Raw genomic sequence first — 23,314 nt, forward strand, 5'->3', positions numbered from 1 at the left:
GTGTAAGCTTTCACAAATAAAATTAGTCAAACAGTTTAATGTAAAAAATTGATCAAAAACTCAAGCCTGTTACTTTAGAAGTTAGATAATGATCAGTTTCAACTGTCTAAGGTGACTTATTGGTCAGATACATGTGAATACCAAGAAACCTTAATTAAATTCGACAGGTTAACCTTAGCAAAGAAATCATGATAAGGTTTCTATTGTAGGGGATGGTTACAATACATTTCTTAAAGTAATAAAAAAAACAGATACTGAATAAATGAGATCATTACTAAATAGGTTTATTCATCAATTGCAACTTATAATGCACAGAACATAACCATTAAAAATTCCCAAGGTCTCTGTTTAATTATAAAAAGACTGACTACTGATTTTTAAAGCAAATCTGACAACAGTAAAATGAGTAGGCATTCATGTACAAATAAAATAAATAAGTGGTTTTCATTATCAATAGGGGGCATAAATATTTACAGAGTAATATAATTGGTTTGGTCTTGGTTTCAATTTTTGCAAAACTACACAAGGTCTAGATGCATTAGCTATTCCTAATTTAGTACTAAAAGACTAAAGACAAGACAGCTAGTCATCACTCAGATTCTTGGGCTTCTCTTTTACTAATGACTAGTGGGATTGACTGTTACATTATAATGACCCCATGGATGAAAGAACGAACATGTGTGGTAGGGCAGGGATTCAAACCCATGACCTTGAGATTTTGAGTCAAGTACCCTAACCACCTAGCCATACCTGGCTTACTTATGTAAATATTGTATTTAAGTTTATTTTCAAAGATCATAGGAACAAAGCCACTAGATATTAAAATGTAATTGATTTAGAGGAGAATACAACAATAAATGAATATCAGATTTGTCAACTTTGGAAAACTTGAAGGCAAACAATAACTCAATCTTAAGAACATGATACATGAAAAAACATGATACATGAAAAAATGCAGGACAGGTGGGATTTATATCATTCACTGACTTTAAAGTTAAGAGTTAGATGCATACTATAGTTCCATGTTGTTAGTTACTCTTGAGACCATATCTTCTATTATATCACTATCATTACTATATTCATTATAATTAGAGCTGAGATTCCGTGTAAAAAAACTGAACTTACGGTCAGCATATAACAAACATTATCTTCTCTTAGGCCAAAGATTTGCAAATTTAATTGCAATAAAAATATTTGGTTACAGATTATGTATCATAAACAATGTAGTTGAAGTAAACACTAGTGTCAAGGCTCAATAGTGGCTAAGGGGTGTCTACAGACTAACACTACTAAAAACCAGATTTCAATACCTATGGTGGGCAGAGCACAGATAGCCCTTTGTGCTTAATAATAAATAATAAGATGACAAGAAACCCACTTGAAATAAAAATGCATCTCAGAATGGCTGGTATGGGTATTAACACTTTTATTGATAAGCAGAGAACAATGTTTCGACATTCCTAGGTCACCTTCAGGTTAACAAAAAAAAAGGTTAGTTAGATTATCCTAACAGTATTGACAATCCAAATATTTTTTAAAGTGCTGTGATGTTTTTTTTGTTAATCTGAAGATAACCTTGGAAGGTCAAAACAATGTTTTCTGCTTATCAATAAAAGTGTTAATACCCATGCCAGCCATTCTGAGATGCAAACTATTCCCCTATTTTACAGCCTTCTACTCAATAATTTCAATTTTCATAAGAATTACATGCAAAAAGTGTTTATTTTACCTCTGAACTAAACCTCAAAATAAATAAACCAAAGGTTTTGACTATTCTTCACTAGTACCACAAACTATACAACCTAAGAGTGGTAACAAGCCAACTTTTCCCAATATTGCATAACACAATACAAAACTTCCACTCACTTCAACTGAGTTTAAATTTTAAAACACCTTCTTACCTGTGCTGTAAAAATCCAATAAATGGTGCCACACCTGTTCCAGGTCCCACCATGATTAGAGGAACAGTGATGTCATTAGGTAAGTGGAAACGAGTGTTGTGTCTGTGATAAATCTTAACCTGAAATTCATTTATAAAATTATTATTCATGTTCTAAAAGCAACAGAAAAATTGTGTCAAGTTTTATGCAAATTGATTTAGTGGTTTATTCAAACAAAGGACTGGATCCAATGAAAAGAAACAGTCCCTATCCATTGGAAATTCATTATTACCTCAGTGTTTCACCTTATTGCTTCAAAGGACAGACACCCTGTAGGTGTAAGTAAAAGCAGCTTTTACAATTATACATGTACACCATTGATTGTAAATCATAATCAAAATGTTATAAAAGCAAAACTTGGGTGTCCTTTTAATGGAAGGATTTTTTGAAACTTCTTTAGCAACTGTTAAAACTTTGCTAAAAACAACTTTTGGCATATGGTGATAAACAAGGTATCACTTTAATTCTTAAAAAAAATAATTTTTTTTACTCATAAAATGGTATAATAAAAATATAACAAAAATTACCCATTTAGAAGATTCCAAAACCATTGACTTCAAAGATTCTTCAAGAGATGAGAATGGTTGATTTGAAAAGCCTTGTACATGTGACGAGATTCTCTGTAAATATCCTGTGCACACTCCTTGACGAGCTTGCCATCTTCCACCTTCTTTAGAAAATTGTACAACATTAAAAGCTATGGTGAACTGAGCAGGACACAACAGTGGGGAGCTAGTATGAAATAAAAAGAAACATAATATTTTTCTACATTTTTTCTGTAAGAGAAACTAAACCAAAATATATTTCTCATACATTTCATTTTACTTGAGATAGTGCAAAATAACTTAAAAGCATTTATATAGAAAATTTATACTGTTAACCATTGTATTTTTGTTTTTCTTTTACATTTGTTTGTGAACAGTATATCAACAATGATGGTTTGTTTGTTTCTGAATTTCGTGAAAAGCTACATGAGGGCTATCTGTGCTAGCTGTCCCTAATTTAGCAGTGTGAGACTAGAGGGAAGGCAGCTAGTCATTACCAATCACTGCCAACTCTTGGGCTACTCTTTTACCAACAATTAGTGTGATTAACCATCATATTATTATGCCCCCATGGCTGAAAGAGCAAGCATGTTTGGTGCGATGGGGATTCGAACCGAGACCCTCAGATTAGGAGTTGATCGCCTCAACCACCTGGCCATGCCAGGCCTGAACAGTAATGGATCTTGAAGTTTAATAAAGTATAAAACAAAGGAAAATCAAAAACAAAAATTTTTGTTGACAGATAATTCATTTCACAATTTTTTGTGTACTGAACCTCTCAATTTGTTTATGTGGTTTATTTAAGGATCTAAATTGAAAAATTATTGTATCAATTTGGTGAAAGTTATTCTTAAATCTCCATTTGAATGAAAATCTTTAGTAAGTCAAAAACCATCTATTTCTAAATATGACAGAAAAGAGATGTTTACATACTATTAGTTACATAAAAGTAATTTTTTTCTGAGGGTGACAGTCCATGACCAAAACTTATTATCTTTCAAACTATGTCAATTCAGAGGTGTATTCCTGCAGATAAAAAGTTATATTAATTCCCATAGATTATTACCCTAATAATATTGACAATCCAAAGGCCTCTTAACAGAAGCATTTTAAAGTGCCATGATGTATTTATTGCGAAAACTGTGTATACGTAATTGCACACTCTCCATAACAAATAACTAAGGAAATTGAAAATGAAAACTCAATTTTTTTTAGACTAGAACAGTACATGTGGCTAGCATAAATGAGTAAAAAGACTGATGATATATAACACAACAGTTCACATTATTTAAACTTGTACAATTCTTTAATCCAACAACTGTGGGCTAAAATCAACATTCTTCAACATACATATTGTAAATTATACAGATAGCAAAAATGCAGTAGCTGAAAGAAACTGGAGAGCAAGTATCTCAAAAAGCTTTAAAGAAAAGAATAGTTACTAAAGTTTCTGTTTTTCAGAACAAGCATAAAATATTAGTTGCACATTTTGGTTTAAAATTTCTGTCTACAGATAAACAACTATAATTGTGTGAAGCTGAACTTTGTTCAACTGAAGATAAAGTTTCTGGGGCAAAATAGTTCATGGAAAAAGTCATTAAAGTAATACACTACTGGTTACTATTCACATTTTTAAAATAATTACTACACTAACTGCTGACAACTTAAAAGATTAGTTATAAAAACTTTAAATTCTTTTAGAACTGAAAACACTAAGTTCAAATGCCTCAATTACACATGAAAAACAACAACTATGGAATATATATACATTTCTAAACTCTGTAACCAACAAGCAGATAATTTTTACTGAAATATCAGATGTGTAATGTTTTCTGTTTCAGTTTACCATAGTCAAATCAATTTACTCATTTCAAGTTGTAACTATTCTCAAAATATAAAATAAAACTGCTGAAAATCTACAAGTATTTAGATCATATTGTACTCCACCTGTGTTTAACTGGAAAGGCAGTCAAAGTGTTTTCTTTCCCATGCTATTATTTTAATCCTTTAACAGTCTGCAAGTTTCAGTTACTTATACAAGTATCCATCATAATTATACTCTCTACTTAACACTTAAAACAAACTCTTACCTTGTGACAGAATAAAATCTGGGTTGGAGTCTTGGAAGATGCTCTAAAAATGAAAAAAACAATAAAGTATGTATGTATGTATATATATTATACTATCAAAAAAAGCAATACTTCTGAATACACTACTGCTTAGTTACCAAAAAGCACAACAAAATGTTACTACGTGGCTAGATGATACAACTAAAAACAAAGAGGGAAGAACAAAATACACCATAGTTTAGGAAAAACAATTATAAACAAATAGTCTCAAAGAAAAAATTAATACTTATATATCAAATGCATATGATTTGAATATCACATCAAAGCATCAAATGTTTCAGTTAAGCTTTTATCCCTACAAATACTGTTTGTGCCCACTGGCTTTCTAAAGACATTTTCTAAATTATTTATGTGCCAAATTGCTTATAGCTGTATTGGTTGTTTGCTACACAGAGTCACTAATAAGCACAACAGTCACACACCAAAAATGGAAACAAAAATATTGTAAACACTGCAGTTAATCTTACTATTTATTTTTTTTTGCACAGAAAACTGGAGATTTTACTCAATTTCTTTTTGGCTCAGTTCTTTTCACCTAATATTGTAACATGTAAAAACATAAAATTACTTGATAGGATGCAATATGTGGACCTTAACAGTAGTTAATAGTAGTTTATAAACTGTTACATTTTTAAACTTGTAACCCTTTTGTTTAATGATATCAAACACTGAGAGATAAAAGATAAAACAAAATATAATCTTTCATTTTCTTTACAGTCTGTGTTAAGCACAAAGTTTCATGTTATGATATCCATTACCCTCCCTGCAATGAGTATTGAAACCCAGGGTTTAAGTGACATAATCCCTCAGACTTTGGTGATCCACTGTGTGTGGGTGGGGGAGTATTACTCAAAAACATGTCTGTGGTTAATATATTATTGGGGGAAAACTAATTAATTCTTAATAAGAACATGCTAACAGTTCAGTTTTTAAGCAAATCTTACCAAGCACGATTTCAACACTTGGTTTACAGGATGGAAAAGCCATTAGTAAATCTAGAAGACAGAGTTCAGGCTCTCTAATATATTGCATGTAAAGTACATTACCCTCCCTGCTACATAACTCAAGCAAACGTAGTTTCTCTTTCTCATTAGAAGTGGCCTCAGCAAGGCTTCTTATGAATGCCTAGAAAGCAATTTAATATATCCAATCAGATTTATCTGTGTAAATAACGTTCTAATACACACTATTCATATAAATTAAACTAAGAAAAATAATAAAATTTAAGTCTACACAACTCTATTATATTCTTAAAATACCTTAAGTAATAGTTTTAATTTTCACCCAAATTAGTAAATAAATACCAAAACTAAAACAAGAAAAAAAAAGTTGCATTAACTATCCTTTACAACATGCTGATGTTCATTAAAAAATATGACTAAAGGCTGAAAAAATATTGATGTAAATGTAGTTTGGCTACACTGATATTAGTTGAAAACAGATATTCCCTCCTACTCTTCAATGTTTAATAAGCATTTTGTATTATCCCATCACAGTTGATAACCTGCTATAGCAGATGATTCTTTAGGCCTCTTTCTCATGTGATTAAAAAAGCTAATTTCTTATTCAGTTTTATGCTGTAAAGTTTTACATAAATGAAGTACCTCAGACTTTGCAGCTAACTGGAACATCAGCTTCTAAACTGTAGTCATATTGTTGAAGACTTTCTCCATGCGTGACTGAAGAAAGTATTAGGTTGAGGAACAATTCGTGAGCATTTTTAAATAATTTCATTCAAGCATTACATGCAAGACTATACAATACTTCAATGCCTGAACACATTACACCCAAAACATTTATTATGATACTTTATTTCATGTAATACCTAGGTATATAGTATGCATTGTTTTAAACGAAATTGCAAGAAATTAAATGCGAAAAGCAGATGGTGTCGAAAATGCTCGATTTTGTCCACTTGACATTTCATTTAATGAGCTGAAAATGAAAGCAAAAATTAAAGACATATGAAAATCAAACACACCATCTATTAGAGCAAAAAATTATCTACCAAATGACATGAAATATTTTGCGAAAGCGTTTCATTTATGAATATATTTTTTTAACTTGAAAAAAACGCTCACGAATTATTCCTCAACCGAATACAAGTGCTAATGAATGGTTCACTATCACTACTTCAGGGATCAGAGAATCTACATAACTTGTATTACTCAGTCAAAAGAAGAAGATTGAGTTAGTTATTTTCTCATTGTGATAGAAAACTAACCATGTGCCATGATATAAACTATGAGATTCTTTAATAGAATTTTGGTTTCTTGTCATTTTCTAATAAATCAAACATTTCCTAGAGTCTAAAATTTCCAATATAACAAACATCAACCAACCAAATATATAAAGTACACAAAATATTTATCTATAAATAGTGAAGACCAATAGCAGATTTATGATACAACTGAATGTTTAGGGTAATATATCATGTTCCTTCCTTAATAGGTTTACAAAAAAATATATGAATCACAACACACAAGTCAAAATATACACTGCACATGAAAAACTGACTACAGAACATTACCACGTTCTTATACCTGAATTTGAATAAAATAGACTTTATACGATGTTTGTATGTGTATGAATATACTGTTAAAATATTTACATGTTCTGCATACTACATCTCCAAATTCTAGGCAATTATAATGTCATCTTAACTGAAACCATGTATGAAATTAAGTTGCTAATAGTAACTTACCTTTTTAGGAACAGCTCTAATTTCACAACACATTGACAGAATAAATCTCAATGTTGATCTGTGAGGTAGGTGAGGTACTTTAGAAAGAGACTTACTTCCACTTGTGTCAATTTGTGAAAGCTTGCAACAAATATCTGCCTCAGCTGCCACCTTTAATCTAAAAAAATAATGTTAGTGAAAAAAAAAAAAAGGTTATTAACAATAACCAGAATTAGGTGAGACATTTATCAAAGAGCACCCAGGTCCTAGGCAAAAACAACCAGTTAAGGCTACATGGCTTCCTGGAATAACACTTTTAATATTAAATAGAGATATCACAAAAGTTTTGGAAATGGATACATCATGAAAGCATTTATTTGCTAAGATACCCTATTCTTATAAGATTAAATTTAAGCATGATTTTCTAATATTTTTCTAATATCTTGGTAAATTAGGATTACATGTGCTTTCAGAGAAAACAGCTGCACATTACTGTAAATACAACAGTTAAGTACAAAGTTACACAAAGGGATGTGTTTAGTACAACGTGGATATGAAACCAGGTTTTAAGTATTATAAACATTCATAATCACCAATAAGCCACTGATAAAAATACCATAGTAATCAGATGTGAAGTATAAAATTCAATATAAACTGAATTATTTAAATGTCTCCAAACATAATACACAAAATGTGGCTCAAATTACACACCATGTGACTATAAGATTGAGAAATAGAAATAACGTATTGGCAAGATAATGCATATAGAAATAATATTGCTTTTTTCAGTTTAACTTCCTTAATATTTCATCATTATAAGACTTCTTTAATGTTTAATTTCTTTGCAACTGGGAAAGTCAAACATTTTGCTTGAACATAAATGCAGCTAAACATATGTTTCTGCTATAATCTCTAAGACACAGCATGTTTTATATCAACCATTAAATGTTACCAACATCTGAAACAGACGTAGGAAATACATTAATACGTGTATAGGTTACAGTATCAACCAGTTTCATATTGACCATTGAATATGCTCCTAACATCTAAAACAGATGTTAAGAAATACATTAATACGTGTATAGGTTACAGTAAAAACTCAGTCAGATCATGTAGAAACTTCCATCAAATTTAATCTCACCTTTCTAATAAAGCTTGAACTTCATCATCAGGATTTGGACATATAAAACCAAATGAATCTCCAGGTTGGTAAGATATTCCACTATTCTAAATTAGGACATCCAAACATGAGTTAAGATGTATATGACATATTTGTATTACACTACATGTCTGTACTTGCACATTGTATGGAGTTAAACTTGTTTGAATGTTAAAGCCATAAGCTAATTGTTTTACAAATTCCTATTATTTGCAATAATTTGAAACATGTATAAAATGTGCAATCTATAAATTTTTGTTATTCTTCTTTTGAAATATTCCAGAGATAAAACTCAAGCTTACCTCAATATCAAGCATCATTTCCAAGGTTGTTTTCACAGCATCCGGATTTGTCAAAAATCTAGCTTGCAAAATCTTTGCCTCAAGCACTGAAGAACAAGATCCAGGAAGTGGACAGTTGTTCTGAATTGGAAGTTTATTCAGGTCCTAAAAAAAGTTTAAAAGTTATATACAAACAAATATGTATAAAAACCCTATAACCCAAGCACCAATGAAAGGTTGACCTTTCAAAAGCACTTCAGTTACAGAGTTTTTATTAATTTCTATCAAGACTTCCTGCACCTACATGTTTTTCTAACATCATGATTACAAACAAATATGTCACTAAATAAAAGTCTGGTAGAAATAAACTTTTTGAAATCTGAAACATTTCTAAAACCAAGCACTCAGTCTGTCATGTTTTAGTTCTTATATAAAACAATTGGTAAGGTTTCTTGCATATGTTGATTTTTTTAAAGTTTGTATGTGTTTTTGATGGTATACACTGATACTTAGTTATTTTAGCATCTTAAATAACACAATTTAATACAGCAATATATTTCAACATTTCACCAGAAATTTACTTAGGATTAAAATATAAAAAAAATGCTTCTGCATTCTGACACATATATTAAACTAAATCAACTTCATAAAATAATATCTATGCAACTTTTCCTAAATTTCATTAAAAAAGTATAATCTTTCAGCATGACTGCAACAACATGACACAAAAAGCATATTTTAAAAGATTATGTATTATACTAATTGAAAGATATTAGACTGGAATAATGTCTAATCCCTGCTATATTTCATATTCTTCCTCATCATAAGATGTTAAATGTAAGAATCATTTAATTAGCATACACATTATGCTTATAGGGTGTGTTTCAAGTGTTTAATGAAATGTTTTCTTTATAGTGTCATACATTTCTCTATCAAATTCATTATTATAAGGTCCTGCATGGCTTGACTTGTGATTTGAGATTCACAGGTTCTAATACCTATCCCACCAAATATGCTTGACCTTTCAGCCAAGAGGCATTATGATGTGATGGTAAATCCCACCATTTCTTGGTAAAAGAGTAGCTTAACAGTGGCAGATGATGACTAGCTGCCTTCCCTCTAGTCTTTCACTGTTAAATTAGAGATGGCTAGTGCAAATAGTCCCCATGTACATTGTCACGAAAAAAAAAAAAAAATCAAACATTGTCACAACAAATGATTTAGTATTGTAATATTATCCAAGTTAACATTTTCCTAAGTTGAAAATGTATTTCCAATAACTGGTTTGGTTTGTTTTGAATTTCGTGCAAAGCTACATGAGGACTATCTGTCCCTAATTTAGCAGTGTAAGACTAGACGGAAGGCAGCTTGTCATCATCACGCACCACCAACTCTTGGGTTACTCTTTTACCAATGAATAGTGGGATTGACCATAACATTATACTGCCCCCACAGCTGAAAGGGTGAGCATGTTTGGTATAACAGGGATTTGAACCCATGAACCTCAGATTAAGAGTCAAGTGCCTTATCCACCTAGCCATGTCAGGCCTATTTTTAGTAATACTGACCTACACAGACACTACAGCTATTTCTTGATCTCTAGAATTTCCACTTTTTGCCCATCTCAGCATTGAGAATACTTCCTCCACTCTTTTCTATCCAACTCCGATGTCTTAGGAAAATAATAATTTGCAAATTTCTCCACCCTCTATTTAGAAAATGTATATAAGCACCTCATTCTGATAAGGTAATCAAATTTTTTGAGACAAACTGGCTTTTCATGGGAGGTATGGTGGGAGAGTGTCAGAAGAGGTAAGCATTATTGGAAATACATTTTTAGTTTAAGAAAATGCTAGCTTTCAAAACATACTTACTACCTGCTGACACTATAACTAGAGTCCCACACTGAGAAGATGGAAGAGCTGGTGGTAGCATGATACATACAGAAAGCATCTGTAAAGAACAGGATTGTTACTAAGATAAAGATGGTACAAGAGGAATAGTTACATCAAGAACAAAATAAAACTAATCACCAGTATAGGCTAGCCCCAACCAGATAGCCAAGGTTCCACAACGTTGTGTTGAAATCAAGAGGTAATGGTATTTATATTTCATGTTAGTAGCTAGGGTTATTGAATTGCAATATCATATATACATATATTCTTTTGATTGGATCCCAACTGTAGTCTTACAGTGATGTGTTTCACACCACTGGAATCATGCCAAAAAAGTAAGCAACACCTAAGTGGACAAACTTCTTTCTCCTCCACCTGAAGACGTCCAAAAGGCAACATCATACTCAAGCAAAGGAACAGAATTCATCCAGTCTGGAAATGCAAACATTCATCCTCACTCCCCCAACCAAGTGGACAAAGAGTATTCCACATGCCCCCAGAATTATGTAGGGGACATAGAACCTGTTCTCAACCAAGGGCAGGACTAATGAGCTTTTGGAATTATGAAAAGTTAGCAAATCACCTTAACTGAACAAAGAGCAGAAACCCTGAAGATTGAGAAATAGTTATAGTGTCACTAGATGGTAAGTATGTTTAGGAACTATGAAATCTATCTTAACAATGACAAAATTTCATCTGTTCAGTGAAGTAACAACAGCATAATCCTTTTAATTTACTGTTCAAGAAGTTAAAGGCATTCTTCCATTAAGTTTAAAACTTCTGTAATTCTTTCATTTTCTTTATATTTTACCACAGTATGCTGCCAAACACATACCAACTTGAATGACCAATGACAGATTTCTAGATATTACTATACTGTGTTTATGTTAATAGTATTATCATTCTGAAGATCTCTTAGTTTCTGCCTCACTTTTTAATGAACATTATCTGTATGAATGAATATAAGCTGTACATGATAATCATAGTAAGAACATACATGATGAAGCAGCCCAAGAAGATGAAATTCTAATAGTCATGGTCATTAAAATTATAAATACCAATCAGAAACATCTGTTGCTAAGTGTGGAATTTAACACTAAATACCTGATGCACCTGGTAGCATGAACAAAATTTTCAGCAATGTGTATGTGAAAAACTCAGTTACTAACTACTGGTTACAGGACATCAACTTTCAATTACGCTATGCTCAAACCACTATAACTAGCGTAAAACATTTGTTGGTTTTAGTTTCAAAGAACAAATATTCCTGGTGAGATATGTTTCACTACACAAATTATTAATATATTACAAAGAATGCAACCTTACACGAAATACAATACTTTGTTTATCCTTAAACTTCACTTACAAAGACCCATTAACATATGTTAAGTATTTTATTAGAAACTGTGCAGTAACCAATTAAAACTGAATAATTTCAGATTGAACAGTTTCACTTGACTGCAGCTCTAGCTTAGCAGTAGGTATAAGGAACTTGAAATAAAGTGTAATTTTAATAACACCATAAAGCATACATCTTGAAGAATAGAAAGATATTATAAATGCTACTTCCATGACAAAATGATATTTTTTATTGTTTTTGTTGTCAGTGTGAAACTAAGTTGTGGGATGTACAGAAAAACTGGAACATTAATTAGTATATATGATTTGTTTCTTTAAATCAAACTACTTCAGATTTAGATGATGATGTTAAAGAGTTTCAGAAGTAATCTTTGAATTGTTGCACATACAGAAGTTTTGGCTAACTTTAATTTGTTTTCTAAAACTCCATTATAACAAACTTGTGTAGTTTTTGTCATCTTGGGCTCATTTAAACACTACAAATAGATTCAAACAAAATATTTATATTCTAAAACTGGAAAAACTACATTTTCAGTGAGAATGTGAAACTAAAGTGTTGTACAAGGAAAAAACCCATAAGTAAAGTATAGTTTTCTGTTGTTTTTTTTTAAATAAAAAGGAACATGTTTTTTAACTAGCAGATATAGATACAAAAATATCTACTAAATTTGTATGCATGTACATACCACATTTTCTTCTGGGCAGAAAGTAACCTTAAGGAATGGTTTAGGTAAATTCGGTACCCTAAGATCAGTAGTTTTCCAAGATGACGTGGACTGAACAAGTATATTTACACTGAAAGATGAAGTATGCCGAGAGCAACTTTTTTCATGTGACTGTTCCTGAACAAAATCAGTTTCTTCTTTCTTCATTGCTAGAGAATCAGCAGCATGGTTAGAAAGGCCTTCTTTAGATCTAATTTCTATATGTTTTTCCTTGGAATAAAAACCTTTCTTAGTAACATAGATTCCATTCTCTGAAACAGAACTTGATAATGTTTTTTCTGTGAATGGCATGATCCTATTTTTTTCAGACTGGGTAGGAATAACATCAGTATCAATGTTTGTTTTGGGTAGCTGTATATTCAAAATGTTCTTCAAAGCTTCCCATAAACCATCAATCCATGGTTCAACTACAGTTTCCAACCTAATAATAAAAAAGGTTGCCTTTTATTTCTAAGCTGGAGAAAGAAAAATTCCATTATGAAGCAGAAAAAAAACTATGACAGTATAACTAATTTTTGTTACATTAAACATTTATTAACCTAATTATCTGATAAGTTTAAAAAATAATCAAACAACAATCTTTGTTTAAAGTTCAAGTTGACTGCTATCACATGGGTAATTCTTAATGTTGTTGGATTAACTTGCCAGTGTTCAAGCAACAGGTTTTATCTCCAGTAATATAAAACACTATTCTTTGTCAATCACATATATACACAGCCGATTTGTTTTGATCCACATATCTATCAACAGATATAAAGAAATGTAATTTGATGTAAACTTACATGAGACTTTATGTACTTTTAGCTTATGTTTGCAATCTCATTTCAAAAATACCAATATAAATGAAAATTAACCAAAGAACATCACTGAATTACAGAGACAGGACACTTGAAACAACATTTCTCAATAAAAGATCAATAAACTGTAAGGCAACATGAAAACAAGTTCTAACTCTCTGTAAAGCAAAAAAAATACAAAATACTACTGAATTATACAATGTATTTGGCTTTCCCATTTTGTATTATTCATAAAAATGTTCTATAACATTAACAAATTTACTGTCCATTTTTCATTAATCATTTGTGACCTATGCACACGTACTTTTTGAGCGTCTCATAATTTCCATTACAATATATATAAAAATAACATGTACATCTACAATTACTAACTACCAGTTACAAAACCTACAAAAAAGTGACTGAAACTTAAAGGCACATAAAAAACATCCATTACTGAAAGTGAAAAGGAATTCTAGTACACGAACACCAAATATTGAAAATTTAGTGATGCAGCTTTCTTGTAACTGTTTTAGTTGTTAACAAAAAGTTAACAATTATTCCTACACGCTTTAAACTTATCATCATAACTATCTAAAAATATTTTATAAACCATGAAAATGTTTAGTACCAAGATTGATTATAAACAGCTCTTTTATCCATAATTTTATACTTTGCAAATTATTCAGTTGTTTGTACAAACATAATACATTTTTAATGCAAGGGTAGAGATGAGAAAGTTTGTTGCACGTCCTCAATTTTCAGATACAGTTTATGTAGTTATCTATTTGTTTATCCATCCATAAATAAATCTATTTAATTAATATTTTATTATGCTGTGGTAATAGGATGGAAATTGGGGTTAAGTAGAATATTTGGTGGATTCTAATTACTTTGTTGTGAGTGGTGACTAATAACAAAGATATGGACATTCTAGCCTAAAACATGAGTCATTACCCCTTTTCCAAATGCTCACTTTTTTGCTGCTGCCTACTTACCCCTTCAGCAATTCTGAGTTACAGATAGCTCCAATGGTTTTGAGTGCAGCTTGCACGTGTTTTCCTCCAAAGATTTTTTCTTATTTCTTTTAAAATTCATATACCATTATTTCTTAATCTATATTTCTGTTTCTAATGATATAGATATTAATGTAAAACTTAAGATAATTCATCACATAAGAACTACATATACGTGTATAAGGGTTGATATTATCAGGCTCAAAAATAAAAGATTTAAAATATATCAAACAAACCATACAATTGATAAAAGTAATTACCACTAGTAAATATTTCTGTACTGTGTTTCAAAATGGTAAGTATTATAAAATTGTCTCACCCTACAGCATCATCAGCATATCCAGACTGGTAGAACTGCTTGGCTCCAAGTTCTTTTAGTCGTTTGTCAAGACTTTTACCACAGTTGCAGAAATTATTATAGTTTGAATCACCTAGAGCTTACAAAAGGATGTTTTGTTAGAGAAGAAAATCCCACATAGCTACTAAGAAGACAGCACAATTAACAGGCAGACAACAGTGTAAACCTAAATGTAACTTATTTTCAGCTGAAGCCCATATCTAATGTTTAGTTTAATAAAAAAATAAAAGCTTACGATATAGAGCAAACTGTTTAAAACTAGATTTATATGTCTGCAATAATACAACTAGAAACAAATAATATTCCCTTTTAATATTCCTGAAATTATACAACTTTTAATGTTTTCATATATTTTTATACATGTAATTAAACAGTGATGAGAACAAACAAAACAGATGGTCAGTCTCAGTTACATGTGTACCATTTATAATTTTATAAATTATATAATGGAAATTATATTTGAAAACTGGTTGATCAGACTATAATTCAATTATATTACTTGTTCGCTTTGATAAGTGTTGAAAATGTGAAAAAAAAATAAAATAAAAATAAAAACAATTGGTTGGTTGGTTGTTTGGCATTTTATGGTGTAAAGCAACTAGGTTATCTGCACCAAACAACTGATAAAAAATAAAGTAACAAAGTATAATTATTAAAATTTGTAAAAAGTAATCATGTTAAAACAAAACAAAGTCCAATTTTTGATTTGGAAACTTAAATAGTATTAAAAAGGGCAATGGCCCTAAAAAATTAAAAAAATTTCTAAGGTGGACACAGAGTTACCATAGCCAATGACACTGTCTAGTGTCAGGGGTAAACCTGTGGATAAAATGTCTAAAATGGTGCTGCCATTCAAAGTCATAATGAAAGCATGATAGTAAAATGTAAGATATTGTGACTTGAGTGTCACACAGACCACACATTGGTGCATCAGTCCCAGATAAAAGAAAATGATGAGTTAAAAATAAAAACAATGTGACCAATGCATAGTCTAGTTAGGCTAACTTCCTCCTTCTGATCCTTCTGGAAACAAAATGACCAAAGCCCAATAGAGGGTTCTATCCAGAAAAGCTTGTTACCACATTGCTCACTCCAAGTCAACTGGCGTGGAGCTGAGCCTTGAATACAGGACCATGTCCATGCAAGGAACAGGCAAGGCAGTGATAGCACCAGAGCAGACAGACTTAGCCGTGATGTCAGGGAGCTCATTCCCACAAACAGCAATGTAGCCTGATATCCAGAAGAACTGGATAGAAGTAAATGTTAAAAATGGTGTCAGTCAGTTCTGAATATCAGTGAGAACAGGGTGAAGCAATTCCAGAACCATTAGAGAACTAAGAAAATCAGTATAAATAGTGCAATTAGAGTACTGTTTAGCTTCTATGTGATCCAGGGCAAGAGAAATGGCACATAATTTGGCAACGAGCACAGAAACTGTAGAGAGGATTCTCTGTGCAACCACTGAACCACAAAACCTATGGCAGAGCCCACAGTCATCTGATTTCAAAGCATCCGTATAAATGGGAAAGGAAGGATGGTTCGAAAGATGTTCTGTAAATAAAAGATGATACTTCCAATCAAGAGTATCCATCTTTCTCAGATGACTCAAATAAAGGTCACATTTGAGGATGGTAATAAGCCATGATGGGATGGGCTGACCAGTGGATACAGCAATGTCAAGAAAGACAAACCCAATTAATACAATTGTGCTTGGATACAAAGGCCCAAAGAAACAATGGCATATCATCTGTCCTGAAAAAGCATGTCCCACTGAGGAAGGAAAACACAATCCCAGGATGGATGCTGTGGTAAAGATCAAAGTTCTGAAGCATACAGTAAAGACAGTTGCAAATGGTTGAGGTGTATAGAAGGTTCATGAGACTATGTATAAACTCTGGACTGAGGAAGTGCAGAAAGTCCCTGTGCAGAGCCAAAACCCTTGATGATAAATGGGGTCCAGCATCTTCAAGGCCGAGATGCTGACAGAATCATAGACCAGAGAACCATAGTCCAGTTTTGATTGAATGAGGGCACGATAGATCTTTGGCACAAAACATTGATCTGCTACCCAAGATGTGGAAAAGAGGACATGGAGGATGTTCAGTGTCCTTGTACATTTGACTTGTAGCTGCTTGATGTGTGGTATAAAGATCAGTTTACAGTCAAAGATAAGCCCCAGAACTTTGCCTCAGGGACCACGGGAAGCACAACTTCACCAATACACTGCTCAGGATCAGGGTGAATACCCTGTTGGCAGTAAGAGTGCATGCAAATGGTTTGAGAGAGAGAAAAGTTAAAACCATTTGCTGTGATCCACTTCAATAAATGATTGAGGGCAGTCTGTAGCTGCTGATCAATAAATCTCATGTTTGATGACCAACACAAGATGTGGACATTAATCTTTATACTGAATAGTGTGACAATCAAGATACAGCTCTGTAATAAAAAACAGGAAAGTGTTGAACCCACATTAACTTGGAATTGCTTGCCTATTAAAAAAGTTAATAAAAATGGGCAGATGGCCACGCAATCCATATGAGTGGAGATCTTGGAAAATGCTATACCTATATGTAGTATCATAAACCTTTTCAAGGTCAAAGAATACTGACACAAAATGTCGTAGCTTAAGAAAGACTTCCCTGATCAATGTTTCAAAGTAACTGGATAATAGTATGAAAGAATCATGGGATTCTTCCCAGGCTTAGAGAAATGTAGGACAATAGCCTGTTGCCACACATCAAAAAAAGCATTCTCCTGCCAGGTCCATTTGAAAACAACCAGAACACCACCAAAAGAAGCAGGAGAGAGATGGTGCAGCATCTTATAGTGCATATCATCTGGTCTGACCAATGTACTACCAGACCAATGAATAGAAAGCTTGAGTTCCACCAATGTAAAGGGGTGATTACAGTCATAGAGATGATCAGCCAAAAAAGAAAGATCTCTTTGCCCAAGTCTTGATGGCTAATAAGGTAAAGGATGAAGCAGGAGTGCTAGATACCTGGCAAAAGCTTTCATTGAGAGTATCAGCAATGCTCTGGGCATCAACTTTCTGGCTATCAGAAAGCAACATTCACAGGGGGATAGAATTATACTGCCCATTGACCTTCTGAATCTTTTGCCATACGACTTTCGAACTAGAGGTAGAAGAGATGCTGGTTGTGAACTTAATCCAAGATTCCTTCTTACTTTGACGTCTTACCTGCCAAGCAAATGCATGGGCTTGCTGAAAAGCAATGTGGTTCGAATGTGGGGGATACCTATGCAAGGTATCCCAGGCCCATTTTCGAGCCTTCTGTGCCACATGGCAGGCAGGATTCCACCATGGATGAGGATACCATGAAAAAAATGTGTTGAGGTTTTAGGAATACACTGAACAGCTGCCTGTACATGCTAATCAGCCAGTTGTGCCACCCCTCCATGCACTCGTCCATGACACAACCTGTCATTTCCTTACAAATAAAACTCCCAAAGGGTGACTGTATCAGCAGGTTTTAGAAATGTTTCTTCTAAGGAAAGACACACAGGATGAATAGTAATCAATCATTGCCTCAATATCATCTAAATTAGAATGGAAACCTCAACAGTTTCACTGTACCTATGTGGCCATTTTTATTTATGTGGAGGAAAATTGGGCGGAAAGCCCTTCTATTTTCGACCATGACTCTTCTCTTCATTAGAAGGAGGTCTGTCGACCTCCACATATCCTTCCCTGGGTCAAGTGTGCAGGTCTCTGTCATTAGAAAATTCCAATGACTGAGGGCATGAATGAATAATTTTTCTGCATCCTGAAGCTGAAGAAGATGGACCTGAGGATATGCCTGAACCTGGAACAAAAGAAAGTGGGTCCAGAAATCTGCTAGAAGAAATGGTAGGGACAGAGATGGGTGTTGACTTCCTGATCAATTCTCTTAACCATGGAGGGAAAAAGACTTTTCACATGGTTTGAGAACAATTCTATTGGAGGCACAAAAATCTGTCTGCACTCCAACTGTAACAGTGGAACAGAGTGAAGCAGCATACATCTGAGATGGAGTAGTGGACAGTAACTTTCAAGCCTCAGGGCAAGAAATGTCGTGAACCATTTTCAAATGCTGTACGTCTCTTTCTTCCACCCACCTCGGACATGAATGAAAGTAAGAGGGGTGAGAGCCACTACAATTAATACAATGAGGGGCCATTTTGCACTCACAGGCATCATAGTCCTTGCCACCACAATGAGCACATGTCAAGGAACCACGACATGATGTTTTTGAGTGACTGAACTGCTGACATTGGAAACATCTGAGAGTCTGGAATATGTGGCTGTATTTTGCAATATAGGTAACCTGCCTTGAAGGTGGAAGGTGGACATGGTGATATGAATGTCAAAATTAGGACACTGGTTGGCATCATAATTCCATCTTTGCAAGTGGAGATATGCCTCACTATAGAAACTCCTTGGGTGGATAAACCAGCAAGGATCTCTGACTCGAGAATGTTCTTCATATCCCTCTCAACTATAACTCCTCGTGACAAATTCAAAGTAACATGGGGAGTCACTTCAATGGGTATATCTCCAATAGCCTTCAAATGCAAGAGGAGTTCACTGTGTTTTGAAGTGAATGTTTCTACCAAGATGTCCCCAGAACATAGTTGTTTGACTAACTTTGGAGTGCTAGTAAGCCTCTCTAATTCTTTCTGAATAAAAAAAAAAAAAAAGGGAGATATTTGCCCTAAAGATTTGTCTGATAAAAAATGTAATATCAGAAAATGAGGTACAGTTGTTGAAGTTAAAGATTGCTGTTCAGAATCTTCAAGATGTGGTCATTTACATATTGTTTGTTTTTTCACTATTTTATTTTTATTTGGGGAATTCATAATAAAGAAGGAATATTTCAGTTTATTGTTGAGACAGCTCACATATAGATTTGTTTAAGTGCTATGTTATAACTGAAGCAGCAAAAAAATTTTGATATCTCACAAGAAGACATGTTACATTTACAATTATTCAGTATGTTATACTTGTGTTATTAATGTTGTATTTCTAATAAAACTTCACTATGACTTTTGAACTAAGTACCACTTTTGACATATTTACTATCATATATCTATTTTAATATCACTGTTTCAGTTGATTTTATATTTAAAAATGTGCATAACTTATACTGTTAAATCAGCATTGTGTAACTCCTGTCTATCCCCTAAAATTGTAGAAAATTCTTGAGTGTAAGAATCAACAATGTGTGTGTACATAAACACTGGGGTATGGGTCTATATTGTTGTGCAAATTTAAATTTCTAGAAACTATCCTCACATATTTAATTATAGCCAATGTGATGCATCAAGAAACAGTATATATTAATGATTTCTAATAGTTGGGGTGCTATAAACCCCAGAAGCTATAACTGAGATTGATATAATGCTTATTAATCTGAAACTTCAAACATTTGACCAGGAACATTCATAGATTTCAAACATCATACACTGCTAACTTCAAGAGATTCACACTGGACAGTGAATTCAGCAGTGAAAAAATTGAGATCAGCAAAGTAAGAAAAATACAGAGCTAGCTTGCTCCCTACAGTATCTACCTAACTCAAAATTTGTAAACCCTTGATAAAGTATCAAGGAAGTTCCAGACCATACAGGTGATTCAATAATGTTTAAGTTGTAAAAGTTTCTGTATGTAGATCATTATTTGTAATCACCATTACTGTAAAATAGAATTACTGTTTGTATAATAAAATGTATTTGTATTAATGCTTTTGCAATGGGCTTAGTGCAACATACAAGTTTGTATACACATTAACACATGTTAAGCATTTATACTATAACTTTTTATGTAGTAGGTGCACCTTCACAAAATTTGGTGGACTTTTAGTGAAGATTTCAATATTTCTGTACAAAAAAAAAAAATTTCAATGACATATTTTTACTAAAGATTTCTTTTGAGTCTGTTTAGTTATTAGTATGAGTACAAAGTGATTTTATGTTATGATTAAGAACTATTCTTCATCCCAAAATCTCAAATCTTATTTGTGTAATCTCTAAAACCTCCCAAATACATTTCAAATGTTTGATTTGAGTAAGACTATTTTTTTCTCTACCCTAACTGCATGGAGTCCATCAATTTGATGAACTTCAAAACCATCATAAAAAAATTAGGAAAAATAAATCATGCTTTTATTTTGTGCTAGAATTACTACAAATTATAATACGAAAGTACAAATGTTTAGTCCATGTAGCTTAGGTCTCAGAACATTATATATTTATTAATGTTTATTTCTGGTAGTCTTTAACAGATTAAAATGGCTGAGAAAAGCTCTAAGGAAACATTCTAAGCTGTCAATTGGTTATTAACATGTCACATATTGAAGTAAGTGTATGTAAGTGATCATTTCCAAAAATGGAAAGAGGTAAATGGGGCCAACGTGTTTGATTCAATATACAAGCTATATCTCGGCAAAATAAAAAGACACGAGGTTCTTATTTTATATTCTAGCTCGTTAATATTGGAAACTTGAGTTTCTAATTGATACAAAACTATAAACTTTGTGTTTTGATATCACAAATATCTAATTTTAACCAATGCTGCATTCAACATACCATGACTCACAAAAATTGATATTTAGATGTGTTTTGAATAAAAACTTAACTCGTATATAACACTAAAGTATGAAGTATAATCTACACATTGATACCAAACTTATTGACATAAATTCATAAAACAGTAGTTCAATAAAATTTTGAATGCAAGTCAACAAATGCAATGACATGGCCTTTGATCTATAACTCATCGCTAAATGGTTAATAAAAAAAATTGTATCAATCTTGTTGGCAAATATCAAAAATTAAACATACAAACATTTATTTAAATTCTAAATTTAAATTATAATTTAACTAAGTTTCAGGTCACTTGAAATGATAAGACATAACACACTTTCTTCTAAAATTGCACTAATTAATCTTCATGAAAATAATGTCTAAAAATTAATAAATCAAATGTCTTTCAGGCATAATATCTTGGAACTCAGCTTCATCTGAATGAAACATTCATTTCACAGTTTTTCTTTCAAACTTTAACAAAGTAGCTATCAGTACACAGCTCTTCCTAATTTTGACCTTATATACTAGAGGGAAGACAGTCAACAGAACCTACCCCTGAGGCTATTCTTATCCAACTTAATTGTGGGATTTGATCACAACATTTATACAGCAACAAGAGCTATAAAAATACAGAGTATATTTTTATGGGAATACAATGTGAACAGCAAACTCTACAATTCATGATTTGAGCATCTTAGTCACTATGCCATGATGAGTCCAAAACCAGACATCACTAGAAATAATGGGAACATAATACAAAGTAGTATTAGCCAAACTTTTATTTGGAATCAACACTAAGTTATTAAAAACAGCACTTTGCAATATCCAAGTGAAACATCAAGATTAAATTATTAGAAACTGTACTATTAAATGACCTTCAGAATAACAGATCAACAAAAATTGAGTCAGACACAACAGGATAGTCATCGATGAGACAAGTGACCACTCTGACATCTGAAAGTGGGAGGAGATGGGAAGATCAGGAATTTGGAATGGTAATAGAAGACATGCAATGAACAGGCCTTGGAACAGGAGCAGAAAAACAAAGTTGACAAAGACAATAAGGATTGAAGCTGGGTCACCTTGGCTTGGGTTTTCAAAAAGTTAAGAACTCCTCCAAATACCTCTGAGCAAAGAAAAAAAAAGAATAATAAAAATTGCAGATATAAGAAAGAGAAAGGAAACCCTTAATGGGGAGAGAATTACAATCCAACAAGTCCCAACAGCAGAAGAAACAAGTAAGATGAAATATAGCAGTAGCAGTTTTGGCTGAAATGGTAAAAATGAGAACAAACCTTTCCAGAATACCTTTCCAAAGTAATTTATGAAGTGCTTTAGAAACAAGGTGAAGGAAGAAGAGGTATCATAAGACAGTGGTAAGAAAGACATAAAATATGTAAAAACTAGGCACTAGAAAGTGAAATAGAAGTTAAGAGATCTGCTTCCCACCCTAGCAGGTAAAAAAACAGGTTTGAAAGATCGGGAACAAAGAAAAAAAAATTTGAATAGCTGTAAGCCAGGACAAAAGAGACATGTTAGCAAGGAGGACAAGGCATGTTAGTACAGGTGTGAGGTTGCTCAAGAAATAAGACTGCATGAACCCCAATATCAGACAAAGTAGGGAAAATAAAGAAACCTTGAAAATGGATTTAGTGTAGATATCAAAAAACATTGGAGAAAGAATAGAACACTTGCAAAATCACATCTAAAATGAGATTAGAAGATTGAGGGTTTTCTTCCACAGGTAAGGCAGTGCCTAGATCAAACTCTTGGTGGTCCAATGTGCATGAGGGAACAATCAACACATTGAATAAGACCTGTCAAGTTCTCTACAGACAATGACTCCCTGGTAGAAACTGA

The 23,314-nt window shown here is 32.6% G+C and overlaps 1 protein-coding gene across 3 annotated transcripts in view; it reads right to left on the bottom strand.

Moving 5' to 3' along the window:
• Positions 1–23,314, bottom strand: part of LOC143232683 (methionine synthase reductase-like) — a 50,752-nt gene that overhangs the window by 10,261 nt on the left and 17,177 nt on the right. For 2 of the 3 annotated variants that reach the window (XM_076468403.1, XM_076468404.1), the window contains exons 4-12: positions 14,828–14,945; positions 12,678–13,137; positions 8,759–8,902; positions 8,439–8,524; positions 7,319–7,475; positions 5,559–5,739; positions 4,576–4,618; positions 2,468–2,672; positions 1,902–2,020 (exon numbers count right to left, since the gene is read on the bottom strand). In XM_076468403.1, the coding sequence (XP_076324518.1) occupies positions 1,902–2,020; positions 2,468–2,672; positions 4,576–4,618; positions 5,559–5,739; positions 7,319–7,475; positions 8,439–8,524; positions 8,759–8,902; positions 12,678–13,137; positions 14,828–14,945 (1,513 nt within the window). The remainder of the gene's footprint in view (positions 1–1,901; positions 2,021–2,467; positions 2,673–4,575; positions 4,619–5,558; positions 5,740–7,318; positions 7,476–8,438; positions 8,525–8,758; positions 8,903–12,677; positions 13,138–14,827; positions 14,946–23,314) is intronic. The other variant, XM_076468405.1, reaches the window with a different exon arrangement.

This window comes from Tachypleus tridentatus, chromosome 11 (genome assembly GCF_004210375.1).
Source record: "Tachypleus tridentatus isolate NWPU-2018 chromosome 11, ASM421037v1, whole genome shotgun sequence".
Lineage (NCBI taxonomy): Eukaryota > Metazoa > Arthropoda > Merostomata > Xiphosura > Limulidae > Tachypleus > Tachypleus tridentatus.